Raw genomic sequence first — 17,958 nt, 5'->3', positions numbered from 1 at the left:
CGGGGCGACACGCAACACACGCGCGTTAACCCCGGCCGCTCCCCAATAACGTGACCTCGAGACGTGACGTCGCGTCAAACGAACATGTCGCGTGCCCCCCGTCGCGTGCCGAGAATGGGCGAGCGCGCCACCTGGCTGAGGTTGTAGTCTTCCCCGAGGCCGTCCCCCGTGGGACTCCCGGCCTCGGCGCGCAGCAACGTGACGTCCGAGACCAGCTTCCTCATCGGCTGGTACTTGTCGGCGGCGTGCAGCTTCCTGTAGAAGGAGCTCGCCGAGAAGGAGAGGTCGGTGCGCTCCAGGCCGGGGTGCCGCGCCAGGATGATGTCGCACACCGCCCCGGCGCGCGCGTCCAGCGAGGGCAGCGCCAGCAGCGTCTCGAACGTCTGGTGACACGGAGGCCGCTGTTCACTTGCGAGAGGGCACCTCCCTCTCGCCCGCGCGCGTGATGCGACCGATGGATCGTCACGTTAAACTCTCGTGGTGGACCCTGACGGCCGATGAGACACGGAACGTTGAAACCGGTGCAAGGTTCGTTTGCGCCGAACCTATGCTGCCGAGGTTGTGCGCTCCAAGCAGACGGTGGGGCTAAATGGGACTGTAAATAATCATTTTTGTGCCGATTACCAGAAACGTGAAGGGGAACGAGTTGTTTGTGTTATTTATATTCTCAACAGCGTGCAGATGAGGGAGGGAGGCCTACACCTCCTGGGGTAGAGTTCAAATCCTGGTTTGTGGCCGACTCAGCCTATCGTCCCTCCCTCAAGGTCGCTAAAATGAGAACCACTTTGTGGGGACGTCAACATTGGTAGTCCTCGGAATCAGAATATTTATTTAGACGGGAGAAATCCGATGAGCTATGAAGCTCTTTTTCACAGATGGCCAGTAGGGGCGTATCAATAAATTAACAAAAACAAACAATGCAAAAACCTAAAGGAAAGCAACGTATCGGGATGTGTAATTGTGTAATTGCACGCGTGGGTTGTAATCAACCGGCACTCTCCCTGCGTGGTAACGTGTGGCCAAACAAACTTCTCCCAGCGTCGTCGTCATCATCATCACCGCACAAAGGGGCTGTGATTGTTACGTTAGATTTAACGACAACACGAACATGTGCAACATTGCACGTACAGCATCCCTCGGCCTTGCCCAGACCACCAGCTCAAAATAAACTGAACGTGTGACCACGGTGGTCTGGGTAAGTCCGAGATCGTTTCACCCATGCAATTCTAGACACCATAATGCGTGTTGTTCAACCTGTTCGTTTTCAGCCGGCATGGACGTCTGCCGTGATGGATCTGGGGTGCCGCGGTGGCGAGGAGATGTTAACTACTTGGCCTGGTATACAGGAGGTCATGGGTTCGATCCCGACCCTGACGCCTGTATATGTGGAGTTTGCGTGTCTCTCTCCCCGTGGTCCTGTGGATTTTTCTCCGGCTCCTCCCAGTTTTTACCCTCCACATTTAGATGCATGCGTTTAGACCATTTGGCTGCTCAAAATTTTCACTTGATGAACCACTTTGCTCAGGTCGCTTCTGAAGAAGAGCCATATAGCTCAGTGGGTGGGACTTACCTGGTAAAAGAAAAAAAATGAAATATCTGTTCTTGTAAAACACAAGGAAGGGCGACGTGCAATGTGCTCGGTGCATGGAGTCACCTTCTGCCGCTCGACGGCCACGAACTGCTGCACGAACGCGCACATCGATTCCGACTCCTCCGCAGCGACGTCTCTCAGCTTGGCTTTGTATCCCTGCCGCCGCGAAGAGGGTGGAGCGGACCGGACCGGACAAAACAGAGCAACATGAATTGGGGAAGAACGCAGCGTCGCACACGCGGCATTCACAAGGCACCAAACGTCCCGATGTGGCTGGCGGGGCGATCCCGGTGAGTCTCCCCCTCCCCGCCCGTCTGCGGATGGTGGGGCTACCTGGGCAGTGGGTGTAGTTCCTGTAGTGGTCGGGGCTACTTTCGTGGGCGGTGCTAGTGGTTGAGTGGGCGTGGCTGTAAAAGTGGGGGGGGTTGATTTATATTGTCTTTGTTGCTGTACTGTGTTTTTTCATCTTTTCGATTCTCATTTCGGTGACCCAGGTCGGTCAATTTTGCGAATTCCCTTGCCTCTGTGTTCTAGCATCGGTGAAACAAAAACATTTTAACCGATCGTGAAACAAACGCGCGAGGGGGCGGCCGAGCTTTCACCTGCGTGTGCGCAGCCACGTAGTTGTGTGAGCCGTCCAGCAGCAGGAGCGTGTTACCGCTCGGCCCCTTCTTGCCGGCGGCCGCCGACTGCAGCTGCAGGCTCATCTCGAAGGCCACGCACGCGCCGAACGAGTATCCGGCCAGGCGGTACGGCCCCGTGGGCTGCACCCTGCGCACGTGCTCCAGGTAGAACGTCGCCAGGCTGCTGATGCTGTCCAGGGGCGCCTCTGGAGCAAGCGAGCGAGCGAGGGAAGGAGGCAACGGAAAATTACGGACGGACACGCACAAGCGGATTTATAGACCGCAAGGGCCACGCTGGTGACCGTCTTGCCGTCTCGCTCGTTCTCGGTCGGTGCTCCCTAACGGCACTTCCCCGACGGTCTCAACAGGACTACGTGGGGGGATCTACGTGGGAAGCGGCCGGCGGATCGCGCCGGAGCCCTCACCCTCTGTGCACTGCAGGCCGTAGCAAGGCATGGGCAGCTTGGAGGCGAGCCTCTTGAAGGCGATCGGCGTGCCCTCGATGGGGTGCACGAGGAAGAGCGGCGGCGCGGCGCCGTCCGCGACGTCGTTGATGCGCTCGAGCGTCGCGCCCAGGCGCGGCACCACCAACTCGGGGAGGGTCACCTCCAGCTGGTCCGGCGATACCGGGCGGGGCTCCGCCAGCGCTGCCAACACGCCACAGTGACGGAGAGAATCGCCGATTAATGTGGCCCGTTGTCGTGCGGTCGCGCCGGATGAGTCACGGTTCAAAGTGCGTGCGAGGGCGTTAGGGCCGTGATCGTGTAACGGTTAGCGTGCTGCACTATGAACCCGGCCACGGCCAACAGTGATGAATATCTCAACTTGTCCTGGGCCTTCCCCTAGGTCGACCCAGCCTTAAATAGGGTGTGTAAGCATCAACACTTGGGAAACAAAGGCGGCCAGGTGTGGTGCTAGCCACCCACCCCCTCGTGGGCAGGGCTGGTCTTCGAGGGTGCTGCTCGCTTAAAGCACTTGCTAAATGGGGCGGAGGGAGGAATTTTGGTTGATGATGTCACCTGAAGCACAAAGAAACTGGGACATCATGGCAAAAGAATGGCTCACAACACCAGCCGAGGTGAGAACTGCTCGGACATTTTGCAGCCGGATTTCACAGGACAGCGGCTACCTCCTCAACGAGCGCACAATCCTGGAAGCACCAGAGCAGGTGGCGAGCGGAGTTGCCCGCAGAGCCGTGGCGAGCTGCTTGTCTGCGTTGTGCGCGCGCCCCTCACCGGTGTTGGAGGCGGAGAGCTCGCGGAGCTTGGTGACGGTGAGCTGCCGGATGTCGCGCATGGACAGCACGAGGTCGTAGTCGCGCTCCAGCGTCTGCCGCACCTCGACGCCCATCAGCGAGTCGAGGCCCAGGTCGGCGAGCGACGACTCGGGGTTGATGCTGCTCACGTCCCGCACGCCTGAGCGGAGCACGCGGACCGAACGCCCCGCGCGTCAGCTCGCGACGGCCGTCGACGACGCTAACGGCCAGAAAGAGGGCCGCCGTGGGCCGCCGTGCGCCGCCGAGTGGGTGGCGGCGACCTCCCCGCACGCCCGCGCCGAAACGAGCGCCGTTAACCGACGGAGCCACGGGTTCGTTTGCTGCCACGTCAACCAGCGGCGCCAATGACGGTCAGAACAATGGTATGCCGGCGTTCGCCACTAGGTGTCGGCGAAATCCCACTAACGCAGACACCCGGTGTAAGCCGGTACGCCGCAGCCGGCACTTCCCCGGAACAGCGAACGTGTAAAACCTGCACATGTCGCGGACACATTTACATTCCGAGCACCGCGCACGCCGCAGCTCATCCATCTCACCCAGGATGTGGGCCACGGCCTCCACCAGGTCCTTCTTGTCGGCCTGGTCGGCCCGGGCCGCGGTGGACCGCTCGGCCAGCACGAAGCTGGAGAGCACGGGGTGGCCCTGCGACAGGAAGCGGTCGAGCGTGTCGAGGCAGGAGCCGATGCGCTGGGGCAGCGTGCCGCCGATCACCGTCTCGTTGTCCCCCATCGACTCGAGCACCACGCCCACGTCGCCGATGGCGCCCCACTGCACCGCCAGGCCTGGTACCACCAACCGGGGGAGAGGAGGGAGGGAGGCGGCGGTCACGGTGGCGTGAGGGGCGGTTGTGTGGACGGGGTAGGGTGGGCGGTGCGGCACGCGTCGCGGCGGTGCGGAGGGCGTCGCGGCGGGGCGTTACCGGGGAAGCCGTCGTGCCTCCTCTTCTCGCAAATGCGCTCCATCGCGGAGTTGGCAAAGCCGTAGTTGCTCTGCCCGGCGTTGCCGCGGCCACTGCTCACCGAAGAGAAAACCACGAACCAGTCGAGCTCGGGGCAGTTCGCGCGTGTCACCCTGTGGGAGAGGGAGGAGGGGGTGGGCACACCAGCCGGTCGGTTAAAGCGACGCGGAATGGAGGGGTGAGTCACTCGGCGGGAGTCGTAGCAGCGGAGCGAGCAGGAGGAAGGTTTGCTTTGTTCACGCACAGAGAGGGTTACAGCCTGCTCTACCGCGGGGAGATTTTGAGTTTTGGTGTCGCCCTCGTTTGCGCAACGGGCGTGTGAAGCGCAGCCCCTGTGTGTCAATCCGCTGCTGGAAGGACGAGGGCCCGTCCCCGCGCCGTGCGGGGCCGTGGCGGTTATTTTACCAAATGTCTCCTCGCTGGGCACCGTGGGGGTTGGCAACGTGGAGTTGGAAGCGCAGAAGTACAGCGCAACAATGGATTCTGCTGCACTGCCCTCCGCTGCCCCGCCACGTGCGTGTCCCCGCGAGCCCTGTAGCCACCCCGTCTGTGCGCGGTGTTCACGCGCGCAGGCGCTGTGGCCGGACCCGGGAGCCGCTCCAGCGAGGCCGGGCGCTTTGCGGGTGGTTCGGACGCAGGCCGCTTGGGCACCAAGACAAAGATCCCCCCGTGTAGCCTCAACAGACTGTTGAGACGAGCGCTGTTCGATGGAGGCCAACACGGCACACGTTGAGGGTGGTGTGGCTCGGACCGCGCCCGGCCGCTTCTGTCCTGCCAGTGCTGGGTACTCATTGGAGGCTGAGTTGACCGTGAGGAGACCCAACACCGGTTCGTGAATTAATCGGCGACGTTGGACGCGTGCGGGCATCGCACTCTGGGTCACTGGGTTCGGACAGCGGTGCGCTAACTCACAGACGCACGCACACAAAGGGCGCACACACGCACGCGAAGCTTCCCACCTGTCCAGGTAGATGGTGCCGTGGAACTTGGGCTTGTTCACGTCCTTGAACATGCCGGCGTCCAGGTTCTCCAGCATGCCGTCCTTCAGCACCTATCGCACGCCGGGGGAGGGACACGATGACAGCGGCCGTCCGTCAAGAGTGGCGGCGGCGTCAATCCGGATGGTTGCCGCCGCGAGGGTCCGGGCCCCCCCCCCCGCCCCCCCCGGTTCGACGTCCGCGTCGTTTACAAAAGCAGAGGCGGAATGCCCGAGGCTCGCCGCCGGTCATGTTCCTCCACGGACCGCACGAGGCCTACGACCGCCTCTTGGCGGTACTAATCGGGCCACTCGAGGGGGAATATTTTCGTCCGGGCAACGACAAGAACGCGGGGTTTCTAATTTTCTCACGCTCGTGAGAAAAAGGAGTGCGAGCCATCATGTTGTTGTTGTCGGACAACGGTCAGGCTCCAGTTAAGCTCTCGTTGCTCGGAAATTTTGATAAAAACGCGGCAGAGGCGAGGGTCAGTGGGTCGCGTACAGATTCGCGAAAGTCCACACCCCGCCGAGCTGCGACGCGTCCAGGAGCGGCGGTCCAGGACGCGGGCTCGTGAACCCCTCTCCCCGCCCTGTTCCGTCGCCTCTCTACCCCTCCTCCTCGTGAGGCAGAAGAGCCCCTCGCCTGCGCCCACTCACCATGGCGAGGTGGAAGATGCCGCCGATGGGACCCAACGCGGCGGCCTCCTTGACGAGGCCGGCGGCGTCGGCCTCGCTGCTGATGTCGCGCGTCGACACGGTCACGCTGATCCCCATCTCGCGCCACTCGCGCACGCGCCGTGCCTGGTAGCCTGCACACGCCGGCAAAGATCACCCCGGTGGAGCCTTGACACACCGCCGCTGGGACAAGTGCCTGGTAAGGCCGGTGCAGCGCACGAAGGGGGTGGGTGACCGGCACCGCGCCCGACCGTCTTTGTCTCCTCAGTGCTATTTACAAGCCTTTCCTAGGCTCAGTTGACCTAGGGGAAGCCCAGTACTTGCTGAGATTTTTGTCACTGATTTGAGCGGCAATTTAACTCGCGCGCATGCACACACAGGCAGTTACGGTTATACAAGGCTTACTGCACACACGAGCACACACATACACGCAACACAAACTCCACGCATGCCGCACGCACGCACACACCCACACACATACATACAAAACTGTGTGCGGAGGGGAACCCCGAAAGGTTGGAGTTCTGTCTGCGCGGGCGGAACGGCACGCTCACCGTTGCGGATGCCGGAGCGCGAGGTGAGCACGATGTTGCGCGCTCCCCTCTCCACCAGGAACTGCGCCAGCTCCAGGCCGAAGCCTCCCAGGCCGCCCGTGATGACGTACGTTTTGCCCGGCGGGCACATGGAACGAGCGAGCGCCGGCACAGCCAGCAGCGGCGCTGGTGAGGCGCCCTTGAGCTCCTCTGGGAGAACCTGGCGGGTCGGGGGGGGGGGAACGAGGGCCCCGAGTAAGTCGGCAGGAAGTGAGGTTCACCGGTCGGGTCGGTCAAACCCAGCCGACGAGTAAACGGGAACCAATCCGAACGAGACGGAATGGGACGGCTGTGATACGACAATCCACCTGGCACCTGCACACGCGGCGATTCCATCGCGGGCGCCCTCTCGGGCTGCCACTGCGTCATTAGCAACGCTTTTTGTGTTTAGTTTGTTGCCTTTCCCCCGCACCTCTGATTAGTACGGTCGGCTGCGTACGGTACAAAAGAGTTCAACGTACGTACATTAGCCTCGACCGGCGCTAATCACCACCCGAGCGAGCTCGGGCAAGGGCACGTCGTCGCGAGAAGCGACGAGAGGCCCGGCGGTGGAGACTCCTGACCGAGCGGCAGCCAAAGGAGGACGTCACGCGCGGAGACGGAGCGATGAAATCGGCTTCGCGCGCAGCGGGCGGGCCGTCGCGAGACCGCGAGAAGCGGCGACGGCGCTCGGGGTGAGGAAGGGGGGGGAAAAGGCCTCCGTCCGGCGGCAATTGTCCCGCAGGCCACCTCACCTGCACGACCACCTTGCCGATGTGCTTGCCCTGCGCCATGAAGCGGAAGGCGTCCTCCACTTGCTGGCGCAGGAACACGGTGGTGCGCAGCGGCTTGACGGTGCCGCGCGCGATCCCGTCGCGCAGCAGCGCCGCCACCTCCTCCCACTCGCGGTTGCCCTCCTCGAAGAGCGCGTCCAGCAGGATGCCGTGGAACGCCACGTTCTTCAGGAACAGTGCCATGCCTGCTCCGCCGGTGTGTGGGCGGTGGTGGGGGGGGGGGGGAGGGCGACGGCACGGGGGGAGACAAAGCGGGCCGGGGGTTAGGGGTCGCCCCGCGGCACTTCGCGTGATCCGTCCGAATTTAAGCGAGCGAGCGAGCATAGGCGAGTCGCACTTCGGTGGTGTCGACTGGGCAGCGTCCGTAGTCATCGTCGCGCTCGTCACCCGTCGATAATTCCGTCAACAAAACGAACGCCGCGCGGGGAGCCGCGAGACCGCGAGTGAGGCGAGCGCCAACGCACCGAGCGGGGAGTTGTTGGAGAGGTCGTATTTGCCGATCTCCAGGAAGCGCCCGTGCCGCGCGAGGCAGCGCAGGCTGGCCTGCAGCTTCTCCTCGGCCAGGGAGTTGAGCACGAGGTCCACTCCTGCCACACACGCACGCACACGTTTAATGGCGAACATCCATTGGGAACACGCACGCATAGGCACACGTACAGCGTACACACCGGCACTGGACACGCATAAACGTACGGGTGCGCGGACACAACAGTTGCAAGCAGAGGGATGGTGACATTGACTCTGTTGGTGCTGCAGACATTGGTGGTGTTTGCGTTGATGGTTCTGCAGCTGCTGCTTATGGCTGTGTTGGTGGTGGCGTTGGTGATGTTGGCACAGTAGTTGGCACAGTAGGGAGCGCAGATTGTGCTTCTGTCAGCCATGTCAATCGGTCAAGCCACAGCACTAGAGTCTGTCCCGTGACCTCCAGCAAGCCTTCCACACTTCAAGTGGCCTCAAAGTGCACCTAGCCTGGCACAAACACTGTGGTGACATCACCACCAATTATTGGTGGTGTTGGTGGTAGTGGTGGTGTTGGTGTTGGTTGTGGTGTGGACGTCACCTTTGCCATTGGTTGCCTTGAGGACGTGCTGCTCGAACGTGGTGTCGCGGGAGTTTGCGAAGGCCTCGTTCTTCAGCTGGGGGAAGGTTTTCTGCAGGTAGGCGCGCTTCTCCGCCGAGCCTTTGCACGCACACACACAACACGCGCGACACGTGTCCAGACAAGTTCACCGATTCCGTCGTCTGTGATGCACCGCGGTCGTCCGGTGGCAATTACCACGGGGGCAGCTCCTTCCACTTCAAACGGCAGTGTTCTCCCGTTTCACATTTTACGTGTGTCACATGTGTTTTTAATATAATAATGTTTTATCATCGTCCCATCTGCTCATGTGACCTGGCTGTTGAATCTACCCTTCAGAGTTCAGTCCAAGCTCTCTCTCTCTCTCTTTTCCCACTCGTTGGTGCAGATTCTAGACGGGCGTTCTCAGTCCGGCTTCTTTGCACCTGCTGGACAGCTCGCCCTGCTTAAGTTTAATGAACGTGACTGACAGCGCCGGCTGGCCCTGAGAGATTCCCACCGACGCAACACCATAGTACCCCGGCTCTCGCACGATGTCCGTGATGCAGTCAAGTTTAGTCTGCTGATGGTCGACGAGCTGTACACGATGCACCACCACGGTGCGTACTGCGAGCGTTCAGGGTTTCATCGCAATCGTCCTCGCCGCGTTTCGACATCGCGGAGTAGCACCACCGATTTCGGATTGACTGGTACCCCAGTCGCGGAGTTAAGGGCACCCCTGGAAAAATTAGTGGCCCAGAAATAAAAATATATAATTTCCACGGCCATTTTATATTATTTCGTACCCCGGGGTACCGCCATAAGGATCCTCTGTGAAAAAGAGCTTTATAGCTCCTGCAGTGTAACTAAAGATTCGGATTCTATAAAATTAAATATTCTAAATTTCGATTTAAAGCTTTCGTGACTGCAGGGATTCATCTTGGTTCTTTCGGTAAAGTCACGTAGAAGGGAAATAATAAAATAATAAAAATAAAACATAAAATACAATTCTCACGACGTTTCGGCCACAACGCAAGCAGCCGTCCTCAGGTGAAGAACAGGTCTGTCGGAAAGACAGCGTCTGAATCTTTCCGACAGACCTGTTCTTCACCTGAGGACAGCTGCTTGCGTTGTGGCCGAAACGTCGTGAGAATTGTATGTTAGTATGTTTTTTATTATTTAATTATTTCCCTTCTACGTGACTTTACCGAAAGAACCAAGAAGATAAAACATTCTGTTTGCGCGAGCGCCAGCTAGCGATGCAGGCGGTTGAGCTGGAGCGCGGGCGGGCGAACCAACAGGCGAGTGAGCGAGCGAGCCGGCCTCACCGACGGTGGTGTAGACGGTGCAGCCCATGCTGAGCGCGATGGCGATGGCCGCCTGGCCGACGCCCCCGGAGCCCGAGTGGATGAGCACGCTCTCCCCGCGCCGCATGCGCCCGCGCACCAGCAGCGCATAGATCGCCGTGGCGTACACCACCGGCACGGACGAGGCCTGCTCCAGGCTCCTGCGACGCGAGCGCGGGTGGGTGCGGGAGGGTGGTTAGAGGCAGCGTCGGCTTCACGGCAGCAAAATGTTCCCGCGTCCACAATTGGCAACGTTTAACCACGGCCGACTCGCGATTGCCCTTGGGGAGATCGTCCGGGTGGAGGATTAACCGCGCTGATGAAATAAATGCTAAAATGTATTTACGTGCAGTTACCAAAAAACAAAGATCCCCCGTATAGCCTTAACAGACTGTTGGGGCAAGTGGTGTTAGCGAGTAGCACCTGTGAAGCCCGGCACGGCACGCGAGGGGGTGCGTGGCCGGCACCACGCCCGGCCGCCTTTGTCTCGCACAAACACACACACGCACACTTCCACACACTTCCACACACTTCCACACGCACGCACGCTTGCGTACGCACCAGGTCTTGGGCACGTCCCAGAGGAAGCGCTTGTCGGCATCCACCACGGTGGCCAGGCCTCGCGCAGGCAGCAGCCCCATCACCCGCTTGCCCTGGGGGTCGCGACCCGAGAACTCCATACCCAGCATGCAGTGCTGCAGGGAGAGGTCACCTGGGCACAGCGAGGGGGTGGGTGGCGGGTGGGGAGGAGCGACGATGTCAAGCGACGGAGCAGGCGAGTTGTCCGGGCCGTGAGCGCTTGCGTAGTGCCCCTGGGTGACGCGGAGATGAGAGCGGTGGGATCGGCTCGCGTGCGCAAGCGACGGCGGAGGAATTCACGCAGCAGTGGATAGGTCACGTCATCGGGATTGTTTGAGCGTGCTTCACCGCACCGATCATTGCGGGTTTGGTGAAGGTGGGGGGACATCGGCAGCAATTGTGTTTCGCCCAGCGCGCAGCCCCTCCATCCCCCACGACAACGTGTTCGTGCACGGTGGGTGCCCACGCGAGCACTGCGCAGGCTTTACCACGTGGCTTAGCCGATGGGTCCGGGCGCGCACTGCGGGTGATCCGATGACAGGCACTCCCCATCAACGCTCGAGGGAATGTACCGACCCGCGACGCAGCCGCGACGCGTCGATTCAAACAGATCGGGCAAATGCCTACCCACGCCCAAGTCGCTGCCGGCGCCGGCCAAGCGCCGGCCAAGCGCCAGCGCGCTCCACCTCTCCTGCCGTAGCCAGACGCCGGCACGCTCCACCTCGCGCGGCACGGCGCGGCGCTCTCTCACCGGGGATGGCGTCGGGCGGCAGCTTGCCGGTGGCCAGCATGATGTCGCGGAAATTGAGCGAGGCGTAGTAGACGCGGCACAGCTGCACCATGCTGGAGCTGCTGCTGCGGAAGTGGCGCAGCGGCGACGCGATCCAGGCGAGCGAGGAGAGGTCCCCGCGGGTCAGCACGTTCACGTACGCGTACTCCGTCGCCACCGAGGCCCCGCTGGCGCCGCCTGCGATGACACGAACCGCACGAGAGAGCCGCCGACGTCAGGCGGCGCGCACGGGCGCAGGGGGAAGCCCCCGAACGTCAGACGAGCACGCGACCGAACGTTCTAGACGGATGATCCGGAACGCTCGGCTAGCACACGATCGACTCGTGCAATGTACTCCGGACCAGCTCGGACCTCGTCAGCATAGTCTGGTTTGTTAAACAAATATTACTGGAGTCTGTTCTGGGTTTAGAGGGGGGGGCGAGTGATGGGGGGGGGGGGGGGGCTTATGGGCACAGGCGGCGTCTTCGTCGGTGGTTACCGGCTGGAATCAGCTGGTGCCGGAAGGAGCCCCAGACGCCGTCGCGCCACACGTTCATCACCAAGTCCTTCTGAGTGAGCGCTGCCGGGATGGAGGACGAGGGCAGACTCGGCGATTTAGAGCCGGCCTCCAGGTTGCTGACGAACAGAGACCTGCGAGAGAGAGGAGAGAGGCGCGACCGTCACGCTGGTACCACGTTCCCATGACCGCTGGGAAGCTGCTGCCACTACGCAGGTTGTTCGCAGTTGGGCTGTACAGCTCTCCGACGTGTTTTCTGATCGTACTGCACGCTGTTCGACACGATGTCTGACATTTTGGCACGGACGCACACGCGCGCACACACACACCTGATGCGCTGGCCACCGGGTTCTTGGCGCAGGCAGTTCACCATCCCCACGATGCCAGAGTGAGCGCAGGCAGTGGACGTGAGGAACACGGGCACCTCCGACTCCGCCAGCAGCTCGTCCTGCTCCCAGCGCAGCCCACACACACACACGCAGAGACACGCGCGCACACACACGTGTCAGCACTCCGCCAACCACGTCCACCGTCTAGTGTTCAGTAGTCTCGCAGGCGTCCATGCCAGAGTTCTTCACTGAAAAACAAGTCGGCGTGTGCTGGGGGGCCACGTACAGATGTCAGGGCCGCCCAGGTCACGGGGCAGGGGTGCAAGAGGCACGAACTTTCCCCATGCCTCACACAAAAGAGGGCCCCGCACAGAGGACTTATTTTGTCATCACTAATTAATAAGGGGACCGCGATGCAGCATCCTACGCTGGGCCTCCATCCCCGGGCCTCCAGGATCCTGACAAAACGCCGTGACGTCGCGACGAACGTACGTGCGATCGCTTCCCTGTCTGCAGGTCTCCCTCTCTCGCTTACCTCGCTGCTATCTACACCACCAATCTCTGTCTACGTCTCAGGGTGTCATGTCTCTCTACAAGTTCCAATGGGTCCCGCTCAAATTCAAACAACGCCTTGGCTCTGACCAGGTAGATCGCCACGCTGCCCACTGTTCTGCATCGCAGTCCTGCGGCAGAGCGAGCGGGGGCTCGAGGGTTAAAATCCTAGGCCGGCGGTTGGCTCGGCCTGCCATCACAACCGCGGTCTGTAAAACGACCACCGCTTTGTGGTGGAAGTCAACGGTGGATGTTCTACGCTCAGACCGCGCGCCCGTCACGGGAACGTGGAACGTCCACCACCGGTCACAGGGCACCTGTGCGCGCCGGCGCCTCGGCGTGCGTGATTGAGACCGCCGCGGTGCGTCGCACCTTCAGCTGCTCCACCCATCCGTAGGCGAGGTCGTCCACGGACAGCGCCAGCGCCGCTGCTGCCGCCTTCCCGGCCGATGTCTTGCGGGCGAGGAAGATGGCCGAGCCGAAGAAGGAGGTCTTCTTGGAAACGAGGGTCAGGCTCGCGGCCTTCAGCGCCGCCTCCCACTCCGCCTGCGGACCGGCGTGGTGGTGCAGTACGGTCAAGGGGGCCACGGAGGCGAGACGCTAACTGCTTCGCCTGGTATACAGGAGGCCGTGGGTTCGATCCCAATATATTTGAAGTGGATTTTACTCTGGGTCCTCCGGTTTTCCCCTCCACATTTAGAATCGAAATCACAAATTTATTGGACTATTTGGCTGCTATAAATGTTCACAGGAAAAGCCGCTTGATTGGGCTATCATTTGTGATAGCCAGGTCGCTTCTGAGTAAAGAGCTATGTAGCTCAGTGGGCCTTAGCTGATTAAATTAAAAAAAAAACGGGTTTATAGTTTAAGCGAAGGGTTTGAAATGCTTCCTGCCTTGCGAGTGGCGGCCGAGTGGCGGCGCGTTCCCCGCTCGTCGCGGCGGAGAGAGATTAGCAGCTCGAGCCCAGCGACCGCCCCGGTGAATACTGCGGGCGCGTTACACCCCAACGTACGCGCCGTTTGCTTCGCGGCGGACGTTAACGACCCCCGCGCCATCATCAAGAGTAGGCCATGCGTGCGGGGCAACGCTGGGCGGCAACCGTGCGTCCACCTTCAAGCGACCCGCTACGTACGGCGCGCAAGAAGTTCAACGCACGTGCGTACGTACAGCCGGCAGCCCCGCCCGCGCGCTCACCCGCGTGAGCGTCGTGCACTGGTCGGGGATGCGCCCCGTCAGCAGCCCCACGGCGTCGCCGAGCGGCGCTCCGGCGCAGACGGCATGCAGCAGCAGGAAGCCGCCCTCCTTGAGCGCGCCGGCCATGTTGCCGAGCGAATCGGCGGCGGCGGCGCCGAGCGAGCGGCCGGCCAGGTCGCAGACCAGCAGGTCGGCGGCGGGCGCGGGCGAGCCGGACTGCGCCGGGTCCCACTGCGCCGTCGTCACCCCCATCTCGTCCAGCTGTTCTTTGGAGGCGGCGAGGGCTTCGGGGGCGGCGTCGGTGGCGACGTAGTCGAGCTGCACCATGGGGTGCGTGTTGAGCAGCGGCACGACGCGTGCATACAGCTTGCCCTCGCCCGACAGCACCTGCGCGGGGAAGCGGACACCACGGCGGACATCGCGGCGGTGACGACGACAAATCGACGTGTAGCGCGTTTGGTATTTGCGCCGTTCCGACGGGACCAAGGGCTGTCGCGGGTTAGCTGTGCGTCGCAGATGGGCACAGTCTGCCGGTAGGAGGCGATTTTGCGATAAATTTTTTTTGGCCAATTTAGCAATTTACGGATAATTTCAAATGAATTTCGATTTAAAGCTTTCGTGACTGCAGGGATTCATCTTCTTGGTTCTTTCGGTAAAGTCACTTTGTGAGAATTATTTTATTATGTTTTATTTTTTCCCTTCTACGTGACTTTACCGAAAGAACCAAGAAGATGAATTTCAAATGAGTGGTAAATTTTTATGGTGACCCTAGCACACCGCTGGGACCAGTCATCGGCAAGTCCAATCAGCTCCAGATCATCCCGCACCACATCAGCCTCATTTGCAAGAGTGACCTGGGGCAGTCGACCGCCAGCAGGGAGCAATGATTGCTACTGTGCGTGTTTAATCCCAATCGAGTAATTTTGCAGTGTCATTTTCGAATTTGCCACATTTTTTTACAATGACACCACCACGTGAATGACGTCAGGGGATCTTGAACACCCACTGTGAGTGAATCAGATGGCAGGGAACATTATTCTGGTTATTATATTTGCAGCTCAATTCCAACCCTGAACCTCTGCAACAAGTGGCGAGCACGCTGACCACCGGGCCTCATCACCGCCCAAACCGGCACAGTCCACGCGGCACACACAACCACCCACCCACCCAACCCACCCACCCAACCCACCCCACCCACCCAACTCACCCACCCAACCCACCCAACCCAACCCACCCAACCCAACCCACCCAACCCACCCAACCCACCCAACCCAACCCACCCAACCCACCCAACCCACCCAACCCACCCCAACCTACCCACCCAACCCACCCAACCAACCCACCCAACCCACCCACCCAACCCACCCACTCAACCCACCCAACCCACCCACCCAACCCACCCAACCCACCCACCCCACCCAACCCACCTCGGTGATTTTCAGCCTCTTGCTGGTGGAGTTCTCCAGCACAACGTCCAGGCAGTTCTTGAGCACGGGGCCGTCGAGCAGCGCGGAGAGCAGCGCGTCGTGGGAGAGCCGCCCCCGCTCGCGCGCCATGGTGGCCGTGACCTCGCCCAGGAAGCTGCCGTTGTGCGAGAGGTCGCGCACCGTGCGCAGCACCGACAGCAGGCCCCGCTCCGACTCCTTCTCCGCGTCGAGCGGCGGCACCTCCGCGTCCGCGCCCGAGCCGATGACCGCGTCGTCAAGGCCGGACACGGGGAACTTGATGCCGTGGCTGCGGAACTTGGCGATGACCTCCCGGAGGCACTCTGGGGGGTGCGAGCGGAAAGGCGGGGGGTGGCAAGGGGGGGGGGAGGGCAGGTTTTATACTCTGTAGCGGACGGCCACAAGCCACGCCAGCCAGCCCGAGCTTGCTGCCGTGTGGAAATGTGGTTACGTGGTTAATGGCAAGAGCCGATTATCCGTTTGGAACCTCATTTGCCAGTAAGAAAATATGATAATTGTTTTTTACCCTTTTATCTGGCAACAAAGCTGACACCTTTTGGCGTCATCTGGTCCAACACCGTGTGAGACTAGGCTCTAAGGAAAGCTGTCTCGGGTGTGGACCAATCAATTTCAAGGACAGTGCATACATTATCAGAGTTGTGTTTTTTGTTTGCATTCCGACTGCAGGTATTGTGGTCAATGCAAACATGACTCCTTGTAAAAAAAGGTGTCAGTTTAGTTGCCAGATAAAAGGGGGAAAAAACTATTATCAGCCGATTATCCGTTTGACGACCGATGTACGAGGCTTGGTGACGTCATCATTATCGGTCGCATCACGGCGGGCGTGGCTTCCGGGAGGGGAGGTTGGATGTCAATTAGAATTTGTCGTCAGTAATCGACAAATTGTTCCGGCTCTCTTCCTAGATTTGAAGCTTTCGTGACTGCAAGGATTCATACTCTTAGCTTTTTCGGTAAAGTCACGTAGGTAAAAAATGAAATAAAAATTAATAAAAAAATAATAAAAATAAATATTATTTTATTTTTATTAATTTTTATTAAAATGTTTACCTACGTGACTTTACCGAAAAAACTAAGAGTATGTTCCGGCTCTGGCAATGGCGCTCATCGAGCTGAGACAGCAGCGTTTGTATCCAGGCGCTAGCGGACGGTTGACGGTGGTGGGGTGGCGGCTCTCACGACGGACCCCGCAAATCGGGCTCACCAGTGCAGCTGCGCTGGTAGGCGTGCAGCGAGGCGTGGCGCCCGGCGTCGGCAAGCAGGTCCTGCTGGTCGTAGGGCACGAAGTGGAACTCCTCCAGCACTGGCGGTGCCTGCTGCTGCTGGCGCCGTGGGGCCTGCGTGGCGTGCAGCCCCGAGATCTCCACGCCGCCGGCCACTGTCCGGTCCAGCACACGGTCCACCGACACCTCCACCGCTGTCGGGACAGAGGTGCAGTGTATTTGTACACGGACTTTTAAAAAGTGTTTTTGTTCACCCCCTCGTGTGCCGTGCCGGTCTTCATAGGTGCTCGCTAACGGCACTTTCCCCAACAGCCTGTGTAGCTCACTCGGGGCGATCTTTGTCCTCGTTCATGTGTCCCATTTTTACATGCATGCGTGCGTGCCTGCATATCCCCGTGTGTGTACGTGATCACGTGTCCAGGTCTGCATGCACGCCCATGCTGACGTGTATATCAGCATTTCAGTCGGTCGTTCATTGAGCTAAGAAGCTCTTTGTGGCTCAACAGTCCGGTCAAGGCTACCCGGGGGACCTTTGTCTTTGTGCCCACACGTGCGCGCGTGCGCGTACCCGTGCGTCCGTCCCCGCCCTGCGCGGCGCGTGCCGCGTGCGCCTCGGGGTCGATGAAGACGGAGCGCACGCGCGTGGGCAAGCGCAGGCTGCGGCCCTGCAGGCCCAGCACCAGCATCTGCAGCATCGCGTCCAGGAACGGCACCCAGTTGCCGTCCCACGCCAGCCGTCCCTCCGAGCCTGGGTGGAGGGGGGGGAGAGGGCGCAGCGGGTCAGAGTCGGGAGATAATGCATCCTCCGCGCGGCAACAGCGAAGAGACACGAAGAGAGAGCGAGAAGGGGAGGAGGATGCGGTGAAGCTTTGCGGAGGGGCGCGCCGTGCATGGAGAGCAGACGCCATGGTGGTGCTGGCAAGCCCGTGGGCCCCACGGGGCCGGCACGGTCCACGACTTCACTTAATTGGGACCGCGGCCGCAGGAAACAGCTAAATATATATAAAAGCAATACATTTTTCTACGGCCATCACTGTAATCGGTTACGAGAGGGGATCATTTTCTTCGTGGCAAAAATGACGCTGTGCTTAACAATTTTTGCGCCACGTGCAGTGACTTGTATTTCAGGGGCCCCTTGTAGTGAAAGATGTGAAGCAGGTGTGTGTGTGCTCTTCAATGCGTGGCCCACCATCGGCATTTTAAAGTCTTATTCGGTGATGCTATGGGATCGTGTTGCTATGAGAAGAGTAATTATGCGGAGAGGCTACGGTTAGGTGTAGCCATGAGGTGGAGGCTACGTGGGGTGGTGACGAAGCTATGGGGCGGCGAGGCTACAGACTTAGCGAGGCTACGCTCCGCGTTTAGCGACGCCACGCGAGAGGCGACGCCGTGTGACCGACGACGACGACGACGACGAGGCTCTCGGCCTTGCAGCGCTGCCGTCCCCACCACCGCCTCCCTGC

The 17,958-nt window shown here is 60.5% G+C and overlaps 1 protein-coding gene across 1 annotated transcript in view; it reads right to left on the bottom strand.

The window, feature by feature from the left end:
• The window catches only part of FASN (fatty acid synthase), a 41,897-nt gene that overhangs the window by 1,884 nt on the left and 22,055 nt on the right, over positions 1 to 17,958 (bottom strand). Inside the window, exons 19-41 of the mRNA XM_078872800.1 lie at positions 17,064 to 17,243; positions 16,477 to 16,689; positions 15,237 to 15,577; positions 13,810 to 14,196; positions 12,987 to 13,160; positions 12,063 to 12,181; positions 11,716 to 11,867; positions 11,199 to 11,414; positions 10,430 to 10,580; positions 9,851 to 10,029; positions 8,526 to 8,645; positions 7,930 to 8,052; positions 7,427 to 7,650; positions 6,654 to 6,852; positions 6,082 to 6,233; positions 5,408 to 5,499; positions 4,410 to 4,561; positions 4,027 to 4,272; positions 3,450 to 3,629; positions 2,640 to 2,861; positions 2,194 to 2,420; positions 1,655 to 1,747; positions 132 to 383 (exon numbers count right to left, since the gene is read on the bottom strand). Of these exons, the coding sequence (XP_078728926.1) occupies positions 132 to 383; positions 1,655 to 1,747; positions 2,194 to 2,420; positions 2,640 to 2,861; positions 3,450 to 3,629; positions 4,027 to 4,272; positions 4,410 to 4,561; positions 5,408 to 5,499; positions 6,082 to 6,233; positions 6,654 to 6,852; positions 7,427 to 7,650; positions 7,930 to 8,052; positions 8,526 to 8,645; positions 9,851 to 10,029; positions 10,430 to 10,580; positions 11,199 to 11,414; positions 11,716 to 11,867; positions 12,063 to 12,181; positions 12,987 to 13,160; positions 13,810 to 14,196; positions 15,237 to 15,577; positions 16,477 to 16,689; positions 17,064 to 17,243 (4,394 nt within the window). The remainder of the gene's footprint in view (positions 1 to 131; positions 384 to 1,654; positions 1,748 to 2,193; positions 2,421 to 2,639; positions 2,862 to 3,449; positions 3,630 to 4,026; positions 4,273 to 4,409; positions 4,562 to 5,407; positions 5,500 to 6,081; positions 6,234 to 6,653; positions 6,853 to 7,426; positions 7,651 to 7,929; positions 8,053 to 8,525; positions 8,646 to 9,850; positions 10,030 to 10,429; positions 10,581 to 11,198; positions 11,415 to 11,715; positions 11,868 to 12,062; positions 12,182 to 12,986; positions 13,161 to 13,809; positions 14,197 to 15,236; positions 15,578 to 16,476; positions 16,690 to 17,063; positions 17,244 to 17,958) is intronic.

This window comes from Lampetra fluviatilis, chromosome 35, assembly GCF_964198595.1.
Source record: "Lampetra fluviatilis chromosome 35, kcLamFluv1.1, whole genome shotgun sequence".
NCBI lineage: Eukaryota > Metazoa > Chordata > Hyperoartia > Petromyzontiformes > Petromyzontidae > Lampetra > Lampetra fluviatilis.
This window is presented reverse-complemented; position numbering and strand designations above follow the sequence as displayed.